Genomic DNA, 27846 nt, shown 5'->3' with positions numbered 1-27846 from the left:
AGGATAGTTTTATCACAACACAGTTTGTAAAGCCATTCAGGGATTGTCTTCAAAGTTGCTATTGCGTAACTACTATATTATTAACTATGAATCGATTTTATAGAAATGATTAGATCATACTAAACAGACAATATATATCCTTCTGGTATTAAAGCAAGTACGGTATATCAATATTTAATTAGGTGTGTTTCAAATTATTACGATTCCAGGCATTATAACAAACAAATGCATTATTAAAAACATTTTTAATTCTATCATCAATCTATTGTACATAGTTCCATGCCTTAATATTTGCAGTTTATTTGTTTATAAACTGCCATATATTCTTTGTGTACAGCCATTCTTTGTGTACAGCCATTCTTTGTGTACAACATACATGGACAATTTGTAATTCAATTGTGAAAGGAAGACAATTGCAAATGCAGTTATATTACTTCACTACACACACAACATAGAGTAGTATACTGCATATGTGATAAATATCCAATGTTCAAATACGCAAAACCTTGAAAAGAAAGCCAATGACAGTTATTAAATCTTTAAAGAAGTACTCACTTCCAAGAATTTCTCCTTGAAAACGAAACCCTTGGGTGTATTTGAAGAACATCTTCTCTTGTCAGGATTATTTGACAATAGCCCTCCTATTTACAATGAAATTGTTTGTTTTGTTTTTTTTTCCCTTGCGAACTACTACGTTCTCTTGTAATACGTTCACTTGTAGCTAAATTGTTGTTGGTTTCTTTTAATTTTAGCTCGATTGGATGGAGTATATTATTATTTTTGCTTTTGTGTTTAATAGCAATACACATGCAAAGCAGAATGTCCTGAACAAAAAGATATCACTACCAGAAACTCTCCCAATACCAGACTTTTCTCGAGGACCAAAAGGTCCCAAATTTCTTTTTACCATTAAAAACACATTCCAAATACCAGACTTTCTGGACAACCAGACATATTTGGCCAGCCCAAAGTTAACTGTATTTTACAAATTTAGCAGAAATGTGATCAATACAGTTATAGCGTAAAAAAAAAATTCTATTTTCAAATTGGTATTCAACATTATGCAACAGCAGCAGCCTTTCTATAAAGATTTGTGAATGTTATTTTTAAGCCTTTAGGCTAAATTATAAATCAAATCTGTGAGTTTCTTCAGATTGATGCTCAAGGCACTATAACAGCATACTCAGGTGTTGGACTCAAACTTAATAAAGTTGGGGCGGGTGAATAAAAAACCCTTGTATGTGCTTAAGGAGTGTTCAACCCCAACTGGTGACAGAATGCCAAACTTTCCAATGATCGATAAAAATATAGCAAGTGAGAGACTGCTTTAATTTGAAGCGAGTCAATATACGAAACGGACTAAAATTGGCCTGAATCACACCTGCATTCATCAAATATTGCCTATTATAGCAGCTTAGGAATAGTAATTAGTAAGAAAATCAACCTAGCCTAGTGTTGTCGCTACATTTGGTGTTTGGAAAAAAAGGTGCTTAATCTTATGTTGAGCATGAGGTAGAAACATGAGCAAGTATACAGTATACCGGCTGTGAGATTCATTTGAAATGGTGTATTATACTGCGATCATCACACATGTGCTCTGCATGCTAATGACTTGAGTGACCAAATTGTGACGTATAAAAATGGCCGAGGATTACCGATCGCAAGATTCGGCAATTGCGAAGAAATTGGCCTAAAAAACATTTTTTTCGTACAAATTTTCCTTTCTAATAAATCTAATGCATAAAGGAGTATTTAAAGGTGCCCCAGCTCGAAGGGCGTTAATATCGGACTTCTGGTTTAAGAGGAGATAGAGGAACAAATTTTGGCTTAGTTCTATTATATTATACAGATATCATTATCATCAAATGAAATTACATACAGTATGTTCCTTTTTTCTAAGCAATGGATTTTACCAGATACTGATTTTCTCCAATCTAATGAATGTTCATGTTATGTTAATATCAAATGTCAATGGCATGTTTTTAAATACCCTTGCCCTAGGCTTACATCTGCTGTATACTGAAATATGAAGTACCTGTATTTTATCAGAGAACATACATTGCATTACACTCTAAACATGTATTTAAAAATTGGAAATGAAATTAAATGTTTCAAGAAAATGTAAAACGAGAATTAGATTTATGTTTACTGACATATAGTAAACATACTAAAAATAAGGATATAAACAGTCAGTATGTATAACCTATTAGTGAGATTTATAATGACAATATGTATAAAAATATATATTTAAAATGATAATTATACTTGAAGACACTGCAATTATAAAGAAAAATCATACTTGACTATTAAGAAAAACGTGGAGAAAAATATACTCAATAAAATTAATGAATACTGTATAACAAAATAAATTTTATAGATGGCAACATTCAAAATAGAACAGTTAATCACTTTCTCACTTAAGCTAAAAATACCATTTACTTGAAATTCTTCTTAAGCACATTTTCAGCATTTGACTTTCTGGCTTTTTTTTTCCGTTTCTACTCTGTCAAAAAAGTTTTTCAAGAGTTAATTATTTGTAAAAAGAATGTCTTTTTGGTTTTATCTGAAAAACACCATCTTAACATTTGAACATCTTTTTTCTTTGTCTTTAGTTTGTAACTTTGTAAGTCATGAAAGATGTCTATATAATATAGTAACTCCATGTTCTAGTGTTGCATCGGATAGAATAAAGGTAAGTACTCCATGTATGGAATTAGTCTATTTAGTTAATTATCCTTTTAACATTGCAATAGCAACCGCAGGAGTTTACAAATATTGGGGTGCACCCTTATTTAATAACCCATTTTCAATTTCAATTTCAATTTCTTTTTATTTCGGAAATATCATCCATATTAATAAACTTATTAACAGAAAAAGACAAATCTAAACTTTATTTTACCTAAAAAGAATCAACTTTCACCGTAACATCCCACCGTTCCCCCAAACGATGTTGTCTCAATATTGTTGGTGATCTATCAACAGCAGAGTTCAACTTGGGCAAATTTAATGTTGGGAGGCTTTGTAAAAGCATGGTTAAACCAAGGCATGCAATGTAACAACAGAGATGCAGAGCTCCGGAGTTCAAAGAATTTAACTGTAGCTACACCCCTTAACAGACACTGCGCGCTGCAGAGAATATGTACATAAGTACAGTACTGTTGGTATTTGTCGCAGCCAGACATCAAGTTCCTATCTTGGCAAGGCGAGCTCTGTTGTTAGATTACCTTGATTAAACCGTAAAAGGTACTACAATTTTTACAATACTTCCATCAGGACCCAACAAAGTGTCTCTTAAATGGATTTACACCAGAATTGGGATTTTCCATTGTGTTATAGAAAGTGTGAACTTAGTAGAAGTGCCCTCTAAATAAAGGGAGTAGTTCTACTTTAGTACCGAGACCCATCTGCTAACACTGTCCCTATTTTATTGAACAAAACACATTGAGACCGTGTTCTGTTGAGTGATTCCTATATAATTGTTTGTTTAGTATATCACTGGTAAACATGGTTAATGATTAGTATAACTAACACAACCATTTTTTTTATCCGTAGGAACCTGTACCACATACTTGGAGTGATCCTGTACAGGCACGAAAAAAATTCTGCAATGTATGTCGACGGAAATTTGATGATGGTGTTTTGCTCCGATGTGAAGGTTAGTTAATAATAATATTAAATAATAATGATTATAATAAATATTTCAGGCAAATCGATAATTGCTGTTTTTATTTTAATTCACTCAATGTTATTCTTAGAGCTCACCATTGCATAGCATATACAGTTGTATAAAATAATACAGATTTCTTTTATTGTGTTAACCTAGTGTATCCTTGTGATTGGTTGATTTTATATCACATGCCATGCATTATTTTCTCCCATTTTAATGATTGGGGTTACACTATTGGTATGTTTGAGAATTTGGTGCCACATGCTAGACCTATAGTGTGCTCATATAATAATTCTCCGCATGCCTCTGCCCATAATATATAATATAATCTAAATTTTTTTAAATACACACAATTTTGAATGTTACATCCTAATGGTAAATTATTAAAATTTACTGCTAACCTACTGTTTATTAGGTTTTTATTTAATAATTAACAATTATTATTTCATACTTGTCCAGCCTAAATTATGATGTCCTTAAAACATGCAATAATTTATGTTTTGCATTTGTAACGTTATGTTGCTTTACAATGAATAAAAAAATCATTGTCGAAAAACCATAAACATAATATCATTTATTGAATCGATACCCAGGTTATTACTAGTACTACATTTTATTTTAATATCTTTTCTTTTTGGTTTAAATGTATAGTAGAAATACCCATGGAAAAAATAGACTTGGCCATTCCCCAGATGCCAAATATACTATATATTAAGATTGGGTAGTAGCAATATCTTATAGCATCATATCTCTTCTTATATCTCATTATTATAATGCACACCAAGTGTATACTACTAGTAACTAGAAACATGCCCTCAATCCTAAATATTATATAGTTGTTTTATTATTAATAATAACGTGACTGGTTATAAAATGATATAATGTTCCAAGTACGCTTTATAAAATTAATGATTCCTTGGCTTAAAATAGAATTACTGTATTCTGATGACATTATAAACACAATCGCATAAAACAAAAATGTACAGCAAATATTTTATTGTAATTCGTGAATTTTTTTTTTTCCTCCCCAATTTTTTTTTTCTTTTTGCAAAAGATAACTGGTTTACCACCATTATTAGAAGTCTCTTCTTGAAACATTGCCTTGTAACTGAATAAATTTGTTTTAATGTAATCGCAACAGAATGAATTTTGTTAAATTTGAATGGATTTTATTGTATGACTGCATGGTTTTCAACTGTTTGTTTTCTGTTTATATCATCAAACTCATTAAACATATGATGATACGCTACTCACTTTTTGGATATTGTATTGAATAAATGAATGATTATGTCATGCAGAAATAAAATTTTGTTAATTTTAAAAGATTTAATTGTACGAATGGTTTGCAAACTGAACAGTTCCAAAGTATTGTTTTCTCTTCATTTATTGTTAATTTGTTTATACTGTATCAATCAATAACATCGTTGAAAGGACAGTGAAATTGCGCTACTATGATATCATGTTTTCAGAAAATGATTTCAATGAATTGGAATCGTCAGCAAAGTCAAAACTTACTTAATATTGTTTACCTGTGATTGATTGAGAAATTCTTGATTAAATTGCTGTTGTTGAAATGCCGTGGTTTCAGGTTTTGGTGATTAACAATATTTACACAATTTTAAATGAACAATAATTGCACAGGTAAAAATAAAACAAATATAAATTTCAATAAATCAAAATCAAGGTCGTGTCACATCCACTTGACCTTTGATCCTGTCAATCATTGGCAAGATTATCAATTTCTCGTTGATCTAGGCAGTATAATTATAAGTGTACACAGAACACATAGGCAGTGGGTAATTTAACGTGTGCACATGATACGCAGCCGGCTATGAATAGCTAATAGGCAAGCAGCATACAGTACACACTGAGTAATTAGTGTTTTCTGTGCGAACTCTGCAAAATTGAATCAAACTGGCTTTGGTCTATTGTTGTCGATATACTACGGCTCGAGTAGCTTCTGTTTATATTGAGATGAATATCAAATGATGAGTTAATGTATGATAGTTATTTATAAAAAAATAACATAAGATCAGAGTAGGTACGATAAACAAGAAAGCTTGTTGAGCGTAGTTTAATTTAAGAGGTAACGTTTTTGTTTGATATTACTCTATGATAAGTATTCACTCGATTGATGCTATTGATAAATTATAATAACGGGAGTAATTGATATAGGTAGGTAGTATTTGAATATGATGGAAACTCTATTGATAAACTGTTATTGGAGTAGACATTTTTAATCAAATGGTCATTTATTTTGTGTACACTTTTTTGTGTAATGAATCAATGTCCATAATTGGTCTTTCTATACTGTATGGAAACAATTTTTAAATGGTAATTTATTTTGAAATTTCCTGCTACCCGGTGTAATATCTTACTTTCTCCTGATTCTGGTTTACAAAATATCAATGGTATTGATAATTTTTTTCCATTCAATGGTTAAAAGTATGTTCACATTAATATCATATGTTCACGATATGATGTTGTACAGTACATTCACATACTTGTATGTTCACATACTAATAAATATTGCACATGTTCACATACTGATAATACACTGATTGGATATGTTCACATTCTAATGCTCTTACAGTATATCGTACAGTATATTTACATACTGATTGTACACATTGTACACATAAATACTATGTTCACATACAGTACTGATACTGTATGTTGAACATACTAATTTTACATACTGATAGTGTACATATACTGTATGTTCACATATCAATACTGTATGTTCACATTCATTGTATATGTTCACAAACTGATGACTGTATGTTCACACTTTTTTGTAATGTTTGTTTTTATGGTAATACAATGCAAAAAGATAAAATTAAACTTAATCGAATAGGAAATAGAGCAATTAGACTAGTAGGAGAGCACTTACCTGATGTTGAATCCTTGTATAAAGAAAATGTGTTAAAAAAAGTAAAAAGTATCATTGATGATGAAACACATCCTCTTCACAAACAATTTGCTCTCATGAATTCTGGCATAAGACTACATGCACTTAATACCAAAACAAAACGGTTTAGGTGCTCGTTTGTACCTAATGCTATACACTTATTTAACTCCAGAGTACAAAGGTAAAATGTAACCGATAATTTTTATCTAATTTTAACAATTTTTAGCCTCTTAACTTTTTGTGTGTGTTTTTGTAAATTGTATTTTATATTTTTGTATTTTGCCAGTTTTCAAATCACATTTCTGTTTTTTAAATGGACAATAAAGTATATATGACTATGACTATGATATGACTATATTGATACTGTATGTATACTGTACATACTGTAAGTACATGTTCACATTATACTGTATGTTCGTGACATACTGTACTCATTGCACATTTTCACATAATACTGTATGTTTACATACTAATTGTACATATTCAAATACTGGTACTATATGGTAACATACTAATAACTATATTTTCACATACTGATTGTATATGTTCACATCCTGATACTGTATGTTCACATACTGATACTGTATGTTCACATTCTGATACTGTATGTTCACATACTGATAAATGTATGTTCACAGACTGATACTGTATGTTCACATACTGATAAATGTATGTTCACAGACTGATTGTATATGTTCACATCCTGAGATACTGTATGTTCACATCCTGATACTGTATGTTCACATCCTGATACTGTATGTTCACATACTGATAAATGTATGTTCACAGACTGATTGTACATGTTCACATACTGATAAATGTATGTTCACAGACTGATTGTACATGTTCACATACGGTATTGGTAACTGTATTCACAAACTGTACTGATCATTGTAATGTACAAGTAATATATGCTACTTATACAGTTGATTCATTTTCACTGAATATATTTGGACTTAAAATCTTTAAACTAAAATGTAATCGATATGATTGAGGGCAACATATTTATTTCATATTGTTGGTAGCCCTTAATTAAGATGATATGTCTACTATAGTAAAAGGTTACAGGTGGGCGGAGTTGGAGAGATAAAGCAATTGATTTGTTGTGAATAGTAAACAGCTAGGTGGATCCCAGAAATAGTGATGTCACATTAGTTGGACCCTGGGGCACCAGTTAGCCCAGTTTTTTACTATTTAACTATAAATACTACTATTTATATTTATTTTTTTTACATTTTTGCTTTTCAACTATAAAGAAATTGACATGTGTTTTTTTTTTCAGTTTGCGAATACTACGCACATCTGGGATGCCTTGACTTTGTAGTGAGTGATTGTCGAAAGTGTTCAAACTATGAAGAAAGCAAAGAAATGGTTAGTTTTGTCTTTACGGAGCAATAAAGGTTTATCAGTTCATCAGAAAAGAAAATATTTAGTTTACTGGTTGCTGTCATTGCAGTGTTACCATCTGAACATGCTGTGCCATCAACAGCTTTCTTTCTCCGCACTGTACAATGATCCCTAAAATATGCAGCCATCCCTCGCACAATTCAAGGGTTCTTTGAATACTTGTCCTTGTCATCATGCAGGAATCCCTCTGTACAGTACATACATCTGTCTCTCTTACCATACAGGCAATAGTCCCTCTGAACATGCAGATGTCTCCCCTTACTATTCAACAGTCCTGCCACATGCAAGAGTTTCTCTCTGAACGTGCAAAATTCGATCCTCAGAACATGCAAGGTCCTCTGTGGACAAATTACAATATGCTTTTTTTCTCTTAACTGTATTTACTGTATTCCTTCTTTTTTACAGGGTGAAAAGAAATTTGTGCATCATTGGCGTGAAGGCAATCTTCCTCCAAGTGGAAAGTGTGCTTTGTGTAAATGTAAATGTGGAACGACTGAATGCTTAAGCAGTATGAAGTGTAGCTGGTGTTGGACAATGGTATGGATGCCTCTTTTATTAACCATACCTGTATGTTAATTGTCAGTGGCACAGTCATCAGGAAGCTTTTAATTAGCAACAAACAACAACCTAGGAAGGAGTTAAGCTATTGTATGGATGCCAGAAAGTTGGGATGTGATTTGTCGATCTTATACTTTAGAGTGGAGTTGTGGCTTGGTGGTTATGATGCTTGGCTACCAATCCAAGGATCCTGGGTTCAAGTCCTGTCATATGACAAATTACAAGTCCACTCTTGTGTTTATGTACAGCATCCTGTGTTTATGTTTGTCTTGTGAACTAGATTGCCACTTTATAAAGGATAGTGAATGATTTCGCTTATGGTTATCCATACAATTTTCATAAATATATAAAAAATACCTTGACATGGCTTTAACAAATTAAGATTGGGTAAATGACTTACGTTCGGTGAGCCTACACAACTAAATGAACTAACATTGTTTTTTTATATCCTTCTAGGCCCACTGTGGATGTTACAAGCAATTACCTCAGAGTTGCAATTATGGAGCTCTAGCTGAAATTTTGATGCCTCGCTCTTGCCTTTCTATGCCCGTCACAAATGCCTCTGTCAAAGCTGACCTTGCCTCCAAAGGTAGGAATTAATATTCTTTGGTACGGCTTCTCAGGGTGTATAGCCAGAGAACGTTTGAGGGTTTTGGGTGGGTGGGGAATAAAAGAAAGCAATCATATATCCAGTTAGTGCCTTGTGCGGGTGCTGAGTTGAATTTAGACGGACTGAGTGGAAGACTTTGAGATAGGAATTAGCTTGGTTGAAAACTCTAGTCCAATATTATATAACTTGACTATTATGAATTAATTGTAATATGTTTATAATTTTACCCGTATTTGGAGCGTAGACAATATAACCATATAGACAAATGACATCTGTAAAGAAATAATCTTATTAAAAAAACTAAAATAATTATTTAGTGAATTCAACTCACCCAGAACAATTTGTAATTTGTTATGAAAAGGCAAACTTTGAGACTCGTCTTCGGTTTTCCATGAGTCGACAGTTTAGGATATTTATTTTTCAGCTGAAGTTGAATGTGGCATTGAAAATATTTTGAGCTTTCTAGTTTCAGTCTCAATGTCTACATTCGGACTCCAAAGACAGGCTGTTGAGAGTAGTTTCTTGGCCCTAGTCAGATTGGTTATCGATCATGTCATTTCATAAAATGCATCTGCCAAAAACCTAACATCACCTGACAATGTCGTGACCTCATTTAGAAGCCTCTAATGACAGCTAATAGAGATAGCTGTCCTGTACTGAAGTATATAGGGAGCTTTCATAAATATTAAATTTGATTTTATTTATTATTTATCTGTATATTGTGAGTCATAACTGAAAAAAATATGACTCGCAATTCACAAGCCATTTTTGAGTATTTTGTACATTATGTCAATTTAAAACTAAAAAAAACATAAAAAACCACAAAAAACATTTACAGTTTCCATATAGAAATAACATGATATTGTGAATGACGCACCCCTATAACAATAATGGAAGAGTATGTCATATGAATTGCCTTTGTATAATTTGTCAGTATTCAATTCAATATAAAAAATTACAGGAATTGTTGAGTAGTATTTCTTGATACTACTAATATTATTTTCCATCGTTTCAAATGTTTGCAACCCGAGTGTAGAATTTTAGGTCAACAAGCAGCAGTTGTCAGGAGTGTTCTTAGGTCAATTTTAGGTCAACAAGCAGCAGTTGTCAGGATTGTTCTTAGGTAAATTTTAGGTCAACAAGCAGCAGTTGTCAGGATTGTTCTTAGGTAAATTTTAGGTCAACAAGCAGCAGTTGTCAGGAGAGTTCTTAGGTAAATTTTAGGTCAGCAAGCAGCAGTTGTCAGGATTGTTCTTAGGTAAATTTTAGGTCAACAAGCAGCAGTTGTCAGGAGAGTTCTTAGGTCAATTTTAGGTCAACAAGCAGCAGTTGTCAGGAGTGTTCTTTGGTCAATTTTAGGTCAACAAGCACCAGTTGTCAGGAGTGTTCTTAGGTCAATTTTAGGTCAACAAGCAGCAGTTGTCCGGAGTGTTCTTAGGTAAATTTTAGGTCAACAAGCAGCAGTTGTCCGGAGTGTTCTTAGGTCAATTTTAGGTCAACAAGCAGCAGTTGTTCGGAGTGTTCTTAGGTCAATTTTAGGTCAACAAGCAGCAGTTGTCAGGAGTGTTCTTGGGTCAATTTTAGGTCAACAAGCAGCAGTTTTCAGGAGTGTTCTTAGGTCAATTTTAGGTCAACAAGCAGCAGTTGTCAGGAGTGTTTTTAGGTCAATTTTAGGTCAACAAGCAGCAGTTGTCAGGAGTGTTCTTAGGTCAATTTTAGGTCAATTTTAGGTCAACAAGCAGCAGTTGTCAGGAGTGTTCTTAGGTCAATTTTAGGTCAACAAGCAGCAGTTGTCAGGAGTGTTTTTAGGTCAATTTTAGGTCAACAAGCAGCAGTTGTCAGGAGTGTTCTTAGGTCAATTTTAGGTCAACAAGCAGTAGTTGTCAGAAGTGTTCTTAGGTAAATTTTTCCAGCAGCCCATTGGCCCTGGTGGATTTTTACAGTGAAACTATAGGAAGTGGAACATGACTATAAAATATCTGATGATAGTTCTGTTTAAATAATTGTTTCTCCCAATACCATTTCAGTTATATGATAATAATATTTATTGGTTTATCTCCTTTAAAACGGGGGAACACTTTTGTAACAAGATGTTTGAGCCATACAAATACAGTAGTATAGATACAAAAAGGTCAATATTGGTGATTTTATGTGATAAAATCAATAATTATTAAATTAAAATAATAATAACAACAAATATTCTTCAACAATTATATACTGGTTGTATAAATGACAAAGGGGATATGCAAGGAAAGGTTTCCATGTTAGAACCTCTTGTGTCTAGGGCGACCCCTATTAAATGTTGTTCCCGAATATGTCCCCTTAATAGGGGTTTTTAATGTAGTATTAAATCTATCAACAATATTTAAATTTTTTTGAAGAAATTTCTTTTTAATTAATGTTAATGTTATGCAGTTCACTATTAACCAAATGTTTAAATAATTAATCGACTTTTGACACGATAGTTGTTTTTTCAATTAACAAATAAATAAATAATCACAGTTCATAAAAAGCAGTGTGTTCTGCTGGTTGAAAGTCATGGTTTACATGTGAAATCACCCACAATCTTCATAAATTTGCATGGATTGTTGTTTATGCATGGTTTGTAGCTCTGCTTTTGTGTATTTGTACATTGTACGTATTGCATTGCACTCCTTTCAGTCCAGTTTTGTCTGTTAATATTATGTACTGTATTTACTAAAAATTTAAAAGTAATAGTCATAAAGTTTAGTTTTGCTGTCTAACTCTAATTGATAAGAATTACAGAAGTTTATTGTTGTTGAGACTCTTGTTAATATTCTGGGAATGTTTTTTGAATTAAATTTAATTTCCATTCAAACATTACCCTGTGTTTTTGGATCTGGACTTTGACCTAAATATATTCCTTTATTTTATCAATTTTAAGCATTATTTTTTTCCTAACATGTTAAGGCATTAGACATGTACAGTTGTAATGCATGAACATAATCATTACAACTACTGTATTCTCTTCCATGCAATGAAATTCAAAAGCCATTCATTGGAATTGAACTTCATATAGCACAGTTTCTGCCCTAACATGTTGGAAATGGCCAACTGAACAAGCTCCAAGTTTAAAGTGATGCCTCCTCTCCTACCACCAGCTTAATATACTGTCTTTTTATTAGTACTGTACAAAGTTTTCAGAATTAGATGGTTATCAGACAGGCCTAAGGTTTTCAGTATTACACCTCATCTGAATATTTTACGTCTATGTTATCCTGTGTCGAAACTTATTTTACACATTTTCCCAATTAACTGTGTCAAATTAAATTTTTTCATATATTCCTTCTCATCGTATTTCAGCTTTATAACTTAATTTTGCATATTGAATGTGATTTCTTTCACCAGGAAAATTAAAAAAGTTTTGGTTAGATGCAATCAAAGCACCTAAACCAAAAAAAGTAAAAACACCTCGTGCACGACCTGTGTCTGACGCGCATGTGAATCAACAAGCAAGACGACGATGTATGCACTCTCTTTTCAAGTATCTTTTGACGCTATTTCTCTAATACCATAGAATCTAAAACTAACTTAAAAAGGTCTTTCACAAATATTCCAACACGGTTCTGATCCAGCGCCGGAAAAAATCGAAGGCCAATGTTTTCTTTACACAACGCTCCATGTGGCTATGTGGCAATCGGTATGGGCGTAGCCAAGTGAAAATGAAAAATTGACGTTCAATTTGATTTGACGTCGCCGGAACCGTGGCAGAACAAATGTGAAAGACAATTTATTCTGGATAAAAGTTTGCAATAACTTTGCATGACTGTGGTTTTCTAATACTACTATTATTTATTTGCTTTTGCTTTCTTTAATGTTTATGATTGATTTTGCTTTGGTTAAAATATTTTGCATTAAATGAGTTTAATTGGCATGTACAGTATTTCACTATTTCTTAAATCACTGATTGGTTTTTGAATTTGCTAACAATGTTTTTTTAACAACTGTTGCATAAACATAATTACTGAATCACAGGACAAATTATAAATAGCATTAATATTGATGATGGATTATGATTATTATTGTGATGGCAATAACAATGGTCAGGAATATTAACTGTGTCAAAAGCAGGGTTTTTTTAGTTCAAGGCAAAATCATTCAAGCATGACATGCATTATTATCATGACTCATAATATTCAATTAAACAATAATTTTTTTAATATTGTTGTCTTCATGATTGTCATCAATAGTTTTTTGTTGATTTATTATCAACAACATTAAAATCAATGCTTTTTTATCTTTCCATTTTCATTGTTATTAGCAGGGAAGAATGTATTGTCACTATTCCCTGATATTACATTTCAATAATCATATCATAACATTAATGTTTTTGTCATTGTCACCATAATCAAGATAATGATTAGGATCATGGTAATTATCACAATCATTGTGATTGTAATATATATCATTATATTTTACATACTGCATTCAATAATTTTCTGAAATACCTAATACAGGAGCTTTTCTACCATTTACTAATTTTATAAATATACATATATGCTATAGTTAATAATTCATTACCTCCATAAAATAATATACTGTAATTAAGTAATATAATTGTATTATTTTTCAATTTTATTTAATAATAATACCTAAATACAGTATCAACACTTTTTATTATGCATTAAAGCACACATTAATTTATTATCCATTTTTTTCTGTTTATAAAGTTGAATGAGTGTGTTTATTTTTATTTTTTTATTTGAGTTGTGGTTGTGGTCCTACAATACACATTCTGTATACCATGGTTTCAGGTATAGGCCCATTATAGAGTATAAGCTCATCATTAAAATTAATATATATTTACATGCAATTCAGAGTTTTAGTTAACCCAAACTATTGGTTTATATCTGTATGGTACGGTGAGTATATGCAGCCAACATGATTTCACATGAGCCTAGAAGCAGTATTTGTGTTTCTGTAAAATGGAAATTATAGAATCTGTATTGCAGTGTATAGATGTGAAGTTATGTGGTGCTGGTTGTAACTAGTTTAATGGTGGTGGTGGTGGTGGTGATGCTGGTGGTGGTGGTGGTGGTGGTGGTGTTGGTGGTGATGTTGGTGGTGGTGGTGGTGGTGGTAATGTTGGTGGTGGTAACTTGGAATTTATGAGATTGGTTACATAATGCTGTGGTAACTAGTGGCAATGATGTTAACAGTAATGGTGGTTACTAATTATGGTGGTGGTAACTAGCAATGGTGATGGTGGTAACTAGAGATGTTGGTGGCAACTAATTTACGAATGATGTTAGTTTGAAAGTTGCGGTTGCAGTTTATTAAAATTTTTATGGTAGAGATGATAACTGTAATTTCTCGATTGAAAGATTTATTTTTGTATTAAATGTTATTTTTTTATATGTCTGAAATAATTTCACCTGTATATTAATAATATTGAATAGTTTTAAACCTTTTTTTTAATGTTTTGTTATGTAGATCTGAAAGCAAACATGATGGAGAACTCGGCTGAAACACGGGCGAAAGACGATGAAACAGGTAAAGAGTGCCAGCCCGTACCCATGACTGACTATAACTATGCCCATGGACTGTTGAGACAGGAGAGTGATGTTAGTATGATTGAGGCTGGCCTATTTTGTGCGTGCCCAGATAAACCTTGTCCGGATAAAGGTAGAGACGTGACGTAAACAGCGTCAGCTCCAATATCTCAACTTGTTTGGTTGCCACAAAATTTCATTGCTTGCTTTTTTTGACGTTTGGTGTTCTTATTTATTTTTTAACTTTGCAAAAACGTAAGACAAAGGTTGACCACACTAACATTTTATCAGTGTCTGTCTCATAAAAGCTGATTTTCCTTTTTTATTATTATTTCACAAACTAATACCGTTTAAAACCCTTCTATTAATGTTATAGATGACTTGATTTTCCTCTTTTCAAGAAATTGTTTTGTCTGGCGATTTTTTTTCCTCTCCTGCAAAATGTAACCAAAAAAAATTAACTCAAATTAGCCAACTCTGACAGTATTTAAACAAAATATTATCCATTATAAATGGTAGTATTGGTTGATAAAAAAACATTGGTTTTTTTCAATAGCTTAGGGGTGCCTTTTAAAAATGTTAATGCATTGGGACTATCTAATTACCATCCATACCAGCTATCCACTTCTCAATGGTATCATACACTTTACATCACAATTACTTAATGAGTTGTAACTTTGTATAGATGAAGATGGGGGTTTGCAATCTATCATAGGTAAGTCGAGACACTACGCCATTTGTTGCACGTATACTTAACCGAAAAACCACGCGCACTGAATCCAACGCTGCACAAACTTAGGATGCTAGTCTTCTTAGCGCAAGATTTCATGTTTTCATTTTTGGTGTCTTTTCTTTCTTTTTAATTTTTGTGTTCATCATCCTAATTGTTGACATGACAATTTTAATATAGCTAGTCAAATAATACATTTTTTAAAAACTATTTCTTTTAATTATCATAAAATGAGACACATTTTCACGTATTTGTATATTAACAGCTGTATAGTCTGACTAGAGATACAACAGTAGTATTTGAATCAATTAAAACATTTGTTAATTTATATTAGTTTTAGCAGGACATTTTTCATGTAGTTTTTTTTTCATGGTTATTTTTATAATCCATATTGTGAGTTTATTTCATTTGTGAACAATTTAATTGTAAAATTGTTCTAGTTTTTGTTTGACATAATCATCAGTGATTTGTTGAAAATCTTCATTTTCCATTTTTACATGTTCAGTTTACATAAGTTACAAGTATTTCCAAAATCGTTGTTGACTCCTGGTTTTATAGTTATATAGCATTTGTTGTTTCTTCCTCCTCTCATACCTACAGTACTGTGCCTCAGAACTGTATAAAGTGTCCTTGGAGGTTGGAAAAGTCGACCATTACGGGTGGTGTAAGCTTGAATATGACATTTGGCCGATGGAAGGCCAAACGTTTTGTGACGCAAATAGATATATTTCACTGCAAGGGTTTCACAATTTACTAGGCCTTCAAAACTATCGAAAACTAGGAATAGGATTTTATACAGAAATAAGTTGAAAAATAACTACCGTATTTATTTCCACTTTGAAAAAATTCCCCTCTCGAATAAATGCCCCTCCTTCAAATCATGCATACAATATGTACATTTCTATTTGTAGTAGAATTCATTGCCTTCCATGATCTACAATTGACCAAGCATTTTGATGGAATTTCTAATATATTTGATCACTTCTTGATATTATTTATGTTGTGTTTTTAGGCAGAATTTATTTGATTATAGATATAGATAAAATTTAAAAAAAACACCATCTAAAAAAATTCATGCCTTCTCCAAAAAACCCTCCCGAACAATAAACGCCCTGGGGTGTTTATTTCGAATAATTTAGGTTTGTCCTTGACTCTGGCTCCTCAGCATAATTTTGCCTATTTCATTATCACAACAGCTTTTATCTATTGTATCATGTCTTTATATTGCAGTTCAACATCATTTCAAATGATGTAAAATATGATATAAAAACATGTATAGAATATTGTAGTACTTGGTGTATTAATATTAAAGATAATTAGGACATCATGTTTCAGTTTTGTTGAAATGGAATCGAATGATAGGAAAGAAATATAAATACATTCAGATCATAGCATACAAAATGGAAATTTATCATTATAATGAAGCAAACCCCGTAACAAAATGGATTAGCCTAAACATTAGTTCTCTGATTGGTTAATATTGTATGCCTTTAATATAATATAGAAATTATGATTATTTACTTTGAATATCATAATATGAATATGAATGGTACTGCCCTCCTGTCAATATTAAAATATACATAAAATATAAATGATCATCCAGTGAATATTATAATAGGAAAGGCTTCAAAATGAGGAAGGGAAAATGCAACAGAAATATATAAGGGGTTGAATATGTTAACACTCTAGGTTATAATAGGTATATGTATATTTAGCATTTTTAATAATTTAGATTTCTTAGTTAATTATATGAACATAATAATAATATGATATTTGTTTTTTATATCTGTGCAAAGATTTAGATTAAGTATGTACAGTACAAGAGAGTTACTACACTATGAAATATATTGTTTGTTTTGAGTTAGTCCATCTAACCACATGACCAATACCTAGCTTTAGCCATTGCCTATGTTTTAGGACAATTTTTGGCGAAACTACTGTAATTCAGCTTTTAGATTATTTTGTTAGGACGGCTGAATACTAAATTCAATAATTAGGACGGATAGTGATATTTCATAGTATATGCGCACATTCCCGGTGTCAGCTGTTATTATATAGTTTTTTGGAAACATTTATTTTTTATGTTTTTTTGAATTGTTTCTTAAAAAAAGCCAAATAATCAACCAATATTGATTTAAATCTTAATCTATTTTGAATTTTCTTCTAAAATCATACACTATAGTTTACTTGGTGTATTATAATTAGGTTGACTAGTACAGTTCTCTGGTCTATTGCAAAGCAATTTTTGTAATATAGTTTTCTATGAGTACTTTCTACTACTTGAACAGTGTTTTATCTATTGCACAGTGATCTGTTGTCTAGTACTTTGATGCATAGTTCTATATTGAGTATTTACCTTTTACATAGAGCTCTATTGCATAATGTTCTATTGCATAATGTTCTATTGCATAATGTTCTATTGCATAATGCTCTATTGCATAATGTTCTATTGCATAATGTTCTATTGCATAATAATATTATATTGCATTAAATGTTCTATTGCATAATGTTCTACTGCAATGATATATTGCATAATGCTCTATTGCATAATGTTCTATTGCATAATGTTCTACTGCAATGATATATTGCATAATGTTCTATTGCATAATGCTCTATTGCATAATGTTCTATTGCATAATGTTCTATTGCATAATGTTCTATTGCATAATAATATTATATTGCATTAAATGTTCTATTGCATAATGTTCTACTGCAATGATATATTGCATAATGCTCTATTGCATAATGTTCTATTGCATAATGTTCTATTGCAATGATATATTGCATAATGCTCTATTGCATAATGTTCTATTGCATAATGTTCTATTGCAATGTTATATTGCATAATGCTCTATTGCATAATGCTCTATTGCATAATGTTCTATTGCAATGTTATATTGCATAATAATATTATATTGCATAATGCTCCATTGCATAATGTTCTATTGCAATGTTCTATTGCTATTGGTATATAAAACATAATTAGATATTAGTTTATAGTTTTGAAATTTCTATTTTTATTTATTACTATTTCGTATTATTGTTTTCATACATGCTAGTTTGTGGTAGTATACTCCATTTAATCATGGAATATTTTTCTTAAAACATTTTCAATTTATCATTTTAATCATATTTCATTTTATCAACATAAACACACACTTTTATATACATTTTGAACCGAGTCGATCAAGTGTTTTAAAGAATCATTTATCATTCAATACAATAGTACCGAGTTCAGTGGCTAGTTTATGCTGGACTCCCTATGTTGTTAGAAATTCATTTCATGCTTTCCTGGATGATGATAAAAATAAAACATTCATTTGTTTTGAAAAGATAAAACATATTTTTTTGTATGTTATACTGCTGCATGATAATTTTTTTATCAGATTTTCATAACCTTCAGCTTTTTATTTTTGATATTACAGCTTGTGATGTAGTAGATAATTTCTTTTAGAAAAGACTATTATATTTGGAACAACATGTGTGTTTGGCATTATATGTAATATATACATGCACAATATTGAATGCATTTTGCTTCTCATCTTCATAAGAATAAGTTTGTCCTAACATTGTTTATAATTATACATCATAAATTTCAAATTCATATCATCATTTACTTTTTTTTATCGGAAATCATATGAAATAAATTGAAGTTAATTTTTTGATTGGATAATAAAATTTTACACATTTATTTTACAAGCTAATTAAATTTAAATTTGATATATTTTGATATGATTTTGTCAAACTTGAATTTTCTTTAATCTAAGATGTATGAATGAAATTTATGAATGTTGCGATAAACTGTGGTAGGGGTTGTTAGGTATTCAGTATACAATATGCATACTAGTTATGTCAAGAATCAAAATTAACTAAATAAATATTTCATTAAGTGTTATATCATGTATATTTTAAAGATAAATTGTGGTGTAGATTTTAAATGGTGGCAAGGAATAACACAATTGATTTACATTCATTGCATATTATAGAATTAATATTTGTATTCATGTACAATATAGCACAACATGTATTTCTAATGGAATATGTGTTCAGAGACTATAACTGCACATACAGTATATTTGAATTTTACCACCCGTCATTATTTGCAGTATCATAGGCAAGTTCTATGATACAGGGAACATGTGTGTCGCATGAGAAGTCTCTATCATGGATATATTTAACAATAGTGTCACATGTGACATTGTTTGTACGACACATGCATCGTATGTGACACATGTTTCTCTGTATCTTGGAACTTGCCTTTGATACTAAATAAATTGTAGATACATGCTGAGAATCAGCTAATTTGTTTGGTAAAAAAATATCAACTGAGTGGGATGCCATCTAAATTATTATTGTATTTATGTTTGATTTAAAAAATCAATTTTCACAATAGAAATGCAAATTTATTTTTGAAATATTGTTTGTGGGAAAGTGGGCGGAGTTTAATTATTAACAAACAATTAGCTGTCAGTTTTAACCATTGATTCTAGGGGGCAGCAGACAATATTAAAGCAATCAATTTTCCTATTTCCTGTACTACATACATTTATGTACAGCATGTTGAGTGGCTACTCATATTCCCTATCATGAAGCCTTCCTTTCAGAAAGACATTTTTCTGTGAAACAAAAGTTAATACCGTAATTGTTACCATTATGGCCAACCCTTATTAAGGGAAACCAAAATGACCAATATGTTTTAATACTGCAAACTTTGTTAGATCCTGAAGGAGTCCCCTCCGGGGTTCTACATCAATTGGCGTAAAAGTCTTCGAAACTGCTCGTAATAAATTAGAATTTATGATCGAACAAAATAAAAATAATAATATAATGATACAATTTTAAGAAATGGAAAACCCATAATGTAAAATGACTTGTTTGGATTGTTATTAAATAATTTGTAAATACAGAACGTACCAATTATAACATACAAAATAGAACCCGCACATAATCAAAAATAAAAATGCAAACATCAAATATTTATTAGATATGAAAGGGAATTTTGGGATATTCTGCATGTATGGTATCACCGCTATCCATATTAGATATTTATACATATCACTTATTTATTACATATTTAAAAACAGTGTTTTCTTGTGTTTGGTTTTTTTTACAAAAACTATTGTTAGTTGTTATATCAATACATTAGCAAACATTGGCTATTTTGTGGACACATAGATTTAAAAGTAGTGTGCCCTCTAGTGGTTTAATATATCATCTCTAGGTTGGTTATGATAATTATTCATTGCGTTAATTCATTTTGTTCTGTTGCTTTTGTTTTTATAATTTTGTTTTGATTTCTGTATTGTATATCTGTATACAACTTTATTTTCTTTATATACTTTTGTTGTGTATAATACACATTTTATTTTTCAACTATGGATTTGAGCGAACTCCATATTTGGGCATGTCCCACTCAGACGCACTTAATTTTTCAGTATGAGCAAAAGGGTCTCTGAATACATTACAGTTTTTAAATGTTTTCAATGTGATTTTAACAACGATATTTTTTGATTGGTTTACAGCTGACGGTCAGATTGTTAAGATCTACGATGGTTATATAGCGCTTTCAAAACGAAACTTCAAAACTATTCAGGTGCAGAAGGATGCAACTATACAACAAATGATTGTAAGTATTCAGTTTATTCAGTTCTGCAGTAATTATATTGTTTACTGCAGTAATTAGGTATTATTTTAGTTGGCTAAATTCATTTAAATGAGTGGAAAATAAACGAAACGAAATTGAGCTGAATTGTACACAAGAACTTTCTTCTCACCTTTCATGTCATGCTGCAGTCAAACAACTCTTTCGTCTTTTAACAACAACAGACAGGACCAGTCATCCCTACTCCTCTGAAAGATGAACTGGGTTCTTTAAAGTTAAATGAACGATATTCCAATCTACACACACATTGATTTCGTTTGCAGGCAACCTCTGCTAGAGAGTTTTATTTCAATGTATTTTCTGGGTGGTTGAGAGATTTTCTGTTCCATTCAAAATTTATATATTCATCATAATAATAATAATAATAATTTATAAAATGATATTTGTCAAGTTTATCAGATATTTAAGAACGAATTCCACAAGTATTGTCATTATTTATGTGTCTATATTGCTTTGTACTGTTGGTTTGGATCAATAAAACGAACGAACAAATATGTAATGAATGTCCACTTCCACCTGCCAAGCTGCCGGACTTATGTGACAAGTTTCGCCATAATATTAGGGGTCAAGTACACCATTTTCCCCCTTGTTCCACACTTATTTTATATTTATAAATTAAATGCTTGTGTAGAGAATCAAATAAAACGAACAAATAAGCAACACAAACGAATATATGTATGTTTTTGCTTGTATTTCAGGAGGCTGCTTTGCGTGCTTATCTGATTAAAGATGAAGCTTCTAATTACTATCTGTCGTCTGTATCAGATACAGGTTGGTGTCATGCAATCCGCAATCAAATCTACATTCCATTTCAGATATTAAATTAATTGCAATAACCTGAATTTCAATTGATGCAGCATTTTCATGAATATTAATATGAATGTTTAAGGGATCATGTCAAAATTATTCTACTGCAGTTGCTGCAGTAACTACATTAAAAATAATAATAAAACAACGTATGATTTTATTTTAGTTTTTTTCACTATACCATTACAAGTAATTGCTGATTTGGATTTACAGATGCCCCTCTAATCATGAAAAATAAAAATAAATAAAATAAAAATTTTTATGTATGGTCATTCGGTTGGTTATTTAAAAAAAATTAAAATAAATTATGGTTGTATCATGTAAATTCATGGACAAAAATAATGCTTAACTAAAAAAGAATGACTTTTTGACTCCATCTATTTTTTTCAAGGAAAATATCTTTGAATTTATATTTTTATATCATGATTCATTTTTTTCAGATGGTGAAATAACAGAAAAGAGATTGAGTGAGCTCGATAACTTAACAAGTCTAACTAAGGTGTCTATGGGTAAAGCGCCCTCATTGTTTCTTCGCTATGAAGACAAGGACACCCGCCGTGGAACAATTAAGGTTTTCTCAGGCGACCCTGAGTAAGTACTGGAATGAAATATATACGCATATTATACAAAACTGAATGTATATGAGTACAATGTTACAAAAAATTTCATGAGGTGAAGGGAAAAAGGTTATATTTTCATGAGGCAATCAAGCCAAGTGACAAATATGACAAATCGTTGACCGAATGAAATTATTTGTTCCATTGCTCCAGCGCTTCTAAACAATTATAGGCGGAGCAAGTTGAGCAAACATGATCAGTCAACAGCAGCGTGTGTTGTTGCTCACTGTGTGTAACAAAAATGAATGTGCAAAATGAAATTGACATTGCACTCTTGATGACATCATTAAGAGTGAAATAGAACATTTATTTAATATGATTTGACCCCAATCCTCTAATCAAATAACACGGATCGACCTACTTAATTTTAGTGTTATAAAATGTGATAACCAACATTCTGCCATCACATTATATACAAACACAAAAAAGAAATCATCACCAATGATTTTGATCATATCAAATTTGTCTTTGCAGTACTACATCAGTGCCAAGGCCAATATCTATCAACTCTCATATATCTGTGGAAGAAGTTATTGAAATGGCTTTACACAAGTTCAGAATAGATGTAAGGATCTTAAAGTTTTAAAGGTTATAATTTAAGAATAATAAAATGGCTGCAACCATGACCTTTGATACCTTACATGTACAATTCAGAGCTACCCACTCAGGCATATATTAACTCTCTTGTACAGTATATGATTTAGAAAGAAGATTCAGTAGGTCAGCTTTTACCTACTTTAACCATTGTTTCTGGTGTTCTAATAAAAACCAGTTCCACTGCTGGGCTCAAGATTTACATAAACTGCATGTAGTATGTATAGGGCTGGTCAAGTCAACTAACAACTGGTTACCTGATTCTCAGTGATGTATCTCCAATACTACAATTGCCCAGTATCATAGACATTTTTTTTTCTATCAAATGTGGTGCCTGTACCATGTAAAGTTAGGTTAAGGGTTTGGTTATGGTATATGATACTGAGAGATACATGTGCAACACATGTAATGCATTAAATGTATTACCAAATATTCCTATGATACTGGTAGCCTGTCGGACTAGGAATAAATAAAGCATCTACACTATCATAAATGGACAATGTATGTCTTTAGCCAGTGAAGAGTGAGTAAGGAGACATGTTTTGTGATTTAAATATTTTACTTTTCAGATTTTTATTAAAATATGTTCTTACAAAAATTAAATTAAAAGCATATAGAATGAAGTGGAAATGAAACAACCGGTTTCGAATGAAGTATTCAAATTTTTACCAAGCTAATTAACTTAAATTTCCACAGGTGTTTCTTTTATGTAAATGCAATCTTTTTCAGGATGGGGATCCCAACGATTATTCGTTGATGGAAGTTGTTTTGGACAAGGGTGTGCAAGAAAGGGTTATGGAAAGATACGAATGCCCTTGGCCCCAGCTTCTAAAAGCCAGACGGGTAATTCACCCCCTACTAATTGTGTTTGTTCCTTCACCCTTTGCTTCTATGCATTTTTGTTGTTGTCTATGTTGCACTCTTTAGACTAGTTCCAATTATATGCTTGAGTAGTCACTGTGTGTAGTCATACAATATTTTTATTCTGCACCATATTTATATCAATGTAGTCTGTTTATGAACACTGGTGGTGTGATAATTTATTGATAACATATTGATAATGCACTTGTCAATTGTATGACGCACTATACGACCCCCGAGATAGGTGCGTCATTTGTCTGATGTGCGTCATACCAATACTATGACCATGAAAAAAGTGACTTACCTCCACGTGACAATGATGCAACCATTTTAAAATTAGTGACGAACATAATGTACCATTGTTCATTGAGTTGAAGGACCATTTAGGTTTTTTGATGCACCCCTCCATCATGATTTTTGTGTAAATGACACACTTCTCTCAGGGGTCTTATAGAACGTCATACAATTAAGAAGTGCATAACACATCTACCACTCTCCATCTATCAACACCACCTTGATAAAATAATTTATATATGATATGAATGAAAGTAGCACCATATATGTCATGCCCGTTTAGCACCCAGTTATTATGCAGTAATGAAGCAATAAAAAGTCCGAATGAGGTGAGATATGGAACATTTTCATAATGAACTCTTGCGAGTGATGAATTGCAATCACGTCCTCTGTAAATGGAAAAACCATGGAAGTTTTTTATTGCTCCGTGGACCAAAGTTTTTAACAGATGTATTCTTGGTAGACTGCATACCAGCAAATGTAATTTTAACGACAACATTAGACAAACATTCAAGCAAGTGTTTTGAATACTGTATACTGAACTCCTCACTAAAAGTCCAAACAATTTTTACTGATCAGGCGATCTTTTGTTATCACATTTAACCCACAAAAACATGTCCATTTTATTGTTTCTTTGTGAGCTGTATGTGTTGTTGATTTCATTCATTCATATGTAGGCCTCATAGTAGCACAACAAGTAGACAACATTACTTTCATAACATGGAAATAATGTCTATGTAGGCCTCATAGTAGCACAACAAGTAGACAACATTACTTTCATAACATGGCAATGATGTATCTTCGTTTGTGTTACTTACTTGTTACTTTTTGCATAGCTATCCCCATTATTGGGGACATTTCGCCGTCATTGACATTATGTTGACATAGCACAACAATGAGAGATGTTAATTTTGATGAGAAGGTCATGGAACACTAATTAATTTTAAAAACAACTAAAATCCTGGGACCTGTAACCCTTGTGTGCATTGTTCTTATTATAATTCATATGTTGATTTCTTAATTTTTTATTGTAGTTCAACTTTAGTTGTATATGCATGCTATAATACATGTGTATTGAGCAGAATTTTCCCATGTTTCATTTTACAGTTTCATTTATTTTTTCTGTAATATCGTAGTGCAAGTAATGTGCACCAATACCCACCAACAAAAGGCTCTTTTCACAGGCAAATGGATACTGTACCACAGATGGCAGAAATGACCATGACTGAAATGTTTAAAGGCAATCTCCACCCCAACCCTTTTTGCACATTTACCTTTTATGGGTATGAACCAACAGCCTAACATCACATCCAAAGGGTGGTGTAATTAGTGTAAATAAAGCACCTCGGTCTAGTTGTACACTTTAAAACAACAGAGGTCATTGTCAACTTTTTATTTTCACGCTGACATCACAGTTTCCTGCTACTGATTTATTTTTTTTATATATTTATTTTTTATACTGGGTAGCCTCTTCAGTCTAAGACTGTTCTCCCAGATGGTCCAGTGTATATATATATGATGAGTATGACAGTGGCTGTGTGTGAACTGTACACTGGGGTAATCACCTATTCGTCTTGAAAGATGTACTAGGTTCTTTAAAGTGCACATGAGCCAGATGTGTACACAGGACCTACGGTTTATAGTTCTCATTCGTGAAGGCTTGTTCTACCACCAGATCCATGGAGCGAGTGAGCTACGTATTACAGTTCCACTGTCTTAAGCACTCGGCCACCCAATGAATTGTGACTGTAAACTAATGACTGATAAACGTCTGTGACATCACACTTGTAATAATTGTTGCACACTCTCATATATGTCACACTTTTATCAAGTTGTCGCATACTTTGGAATAATCTGTCGCTAGAAACTGGAATTGAGTTAAAGAAAGCTGTGTTACAAACTGCGACCTGCTCAATTTAAATGTATACTGACAGCTATTGCAAAGTTGTTACAAAGTACAACAACTTTATTAAGTTATTAAAAAGTCCCAAACACTTAATAGTGACAAACTATTTTAAAGTTTAACAACTCTACTAAAAGTGTAATACGAAGTGCCATGTAACAATTTCTTGTGTTCAGTGGTTGAGTTATGCTTAGCTTAAATCCTATATTGCGTTTTATGTCTGGTGACAGGGTTTATGTTTAAACTGTTTCATGTTTAGTGCAGCACGATGAATATTCCTCAATTCATAGTATACTGTTCACACTGTATGATGCCAATATTTTCTATAATATTATTAGTTTTAACAAAAGTAGAATTTGTTTTGTATGACTTTTTGGAAATATATACTTACATCCAAAATATAATTTGAACACATTTATTTTAAAGTATATAATTATGTTTTTTTATATGATTTTATTTTTGTAATAAATATTTTTGTAAAATATAGATTTTAATTGATTTGTTATTTTTTTCTTTTAGAATTCTCTAAAGCAAATGAAGCAGACACGATATTATTTACGCAAAAATGAACAGCCCACCATGGAGTTAGCGCGTATGTACGTGGGGAGCTTACCCATCAACCTTTCAGAGTTCAAATATAAGCAGATTATTCAGAAGATGCTTGACGAAGGTTTGTTTATACAACCCCCTTTTTTTTTTTCTTAAATTTAGTAACTCACTTCTCAATCGCAATGGTATTAATAGTAGATTTCAATTTTCAGCATGTTGAGTGTATCAATTAAAGATTGTACCCTTGAAGAAACTTTATTTTAATTTTATTGATAACGAATGACATTTTAAAGAATACTGTATTTAATTTATAAATAAGAAAATAGCAGATAAGCAATGCATATGTATAGTCTTTGACTTTTTTTTCTTGACATTTATTCATAATGTAAAATAACTGCCAAGACATAGCTTGACTCATAAAAAAAAATCCCTTATCCCAGACCATGTATTAATATTTTAATATCCTGAATTATTTTTTAATCCCAATCTATTTCTTTTAATTTTTCCTATTTATCCTGTAATGATATTGACCTTTTTCTCTTGTAGATTCCATGTTTGCAAGTATTGACATGGTTTATGCCCAATATGGTAAGTTACAGATTTGTATTAAGAACTGGAAATTCATTTTGATGTATTCTCTTTTATGTATAAATATTTTGTTGAGTTTTATTCCCAGACATCTGATAACCATACTAATTTTAAAATGTCTCTGATCTATGATGTTCAATACAATCAGGGAGAGTATACCTCCCTCATAGGATCTTCAGATGAAATAATCTTTGGTAGTCATTGCTGTTAACCTTTGTAATATACTATGGAGCGCTATGGTAACTTAACTTTTATCACCTATAGGATCTGCTTGTGTAAGCTTTTCCGACCATGAAGCAGCAGTGAAAGCGTACAAAATCCTCAAAGATACTACTTACGAAGATAAACTTCTCACAGTTTTATTTATTCCCGAGATCCATGTAAGTACAAACAAAGGTTTCACGCTTCTTTGCAACTAAATTCTAATGGAACTCTGCACACCATCTTTGTATGGACCTACGTTAATAGTTAAAGTTATTGGACACAGCAGTGCTAACCTTTTGGTCTACACCATCTTCCTCACTTTAATAGCTCAGCACTCTAATAAAATACACCATCTTTGTGTGGCCCTAAGT

At 31.6% G+C, this 27846-nt stretch overlaps 1 protein-coding gene across 6 annotated transcripts in view; it reads left to right on the top strand.

Moving 5' to 3' along the window:
* LOC140055355 (diacylglycerol kinase theta-like) overlaps nucleotides 1–27846 on the top strand; it is a 50800-nt gene that overhangs the window by 9016 nt on the left and 13938 nt on the right. For 2 of the 6 annotated variants that reach the window (XM_072100688.1, XM_072100680.1), the window contains exons 3-17: nucleotides 2613–2692; nucleotides 3553–3655; nucleotides 7861–7949; nucleotides 8391–8522; nucleotides 9000–9132; nucleotides 12523–12639; nucleotides 14608–14799; nucleotides 20919–21022; nucleotides 21757–21829; nucleotides 22306–22456; nucleotides 22957–23047; nucleotides 23806–23919; nucleotides 26654–26804; nucleotides 27230–27271; nucleotides 27536–27651. In XM_072100688.1, the coding sequence (XP_071956789.1) occupies nucleotides 2613–2692; nucleotides 3553–3655; nucleotides 7861–7949; nucleotides 8391–8522; nucleotides 9000–9132; nucleotides 12523–12639; nucleotides 14608–14799; nucleotides 20919–21022; nucleotides 21757–21829; nucleotides 22306–22456; nucleotides 22957–23047; nucleotides 23806–23919; nucleotides 26654–26804; nucleotides 27230–27271; nucleotides 27536–27651 (1688 nt within the window). The remainder of the gene's footprint in view (nucleotides 1–2612; nucleotides 2693–3552; nucleotides 3656–7860; nucleotides 7950–8390; nucleotides 8523–8999; nucleotides 9133–12522; nucleotides 12640–14607; nucleotides 14800–20918; nucleotides 21023–21756; nucleotides 21830–22305; nucleotides 22457–22956; nucleotides 23048–23805; nucleotides 23920–26653; nucleotides 26805–27229; nucleotides 27272–27535; nucleotides 27652–27846) is intronic. The other 4 variants (XM_072100711.1, XM_072100706.1, XM_072100697.1 and 1 more) reach the window with 4 other exon arrangements.

Source organism: Antedon mediterranea, chromosome 1, assembly GCF_964355755.1.
Source record: "Antedon mediterranea chromosome 1, ecAntMedi1.1, whole genome shotgun sequence".
In the NCBI taxonomy this organism is placed as follows: domain Eukaryota; kingdom Metazoa; phylum Echinodermata; class Crinoidea; order Comatulida; family Antedonidae; genus Antedon; species Antedon mediterranea.
The sequence above is the reverse complement of the archived record's forward strand: the minus strand, read 5'-3'. Positions and strand labels throughout refer to the sequence as shown.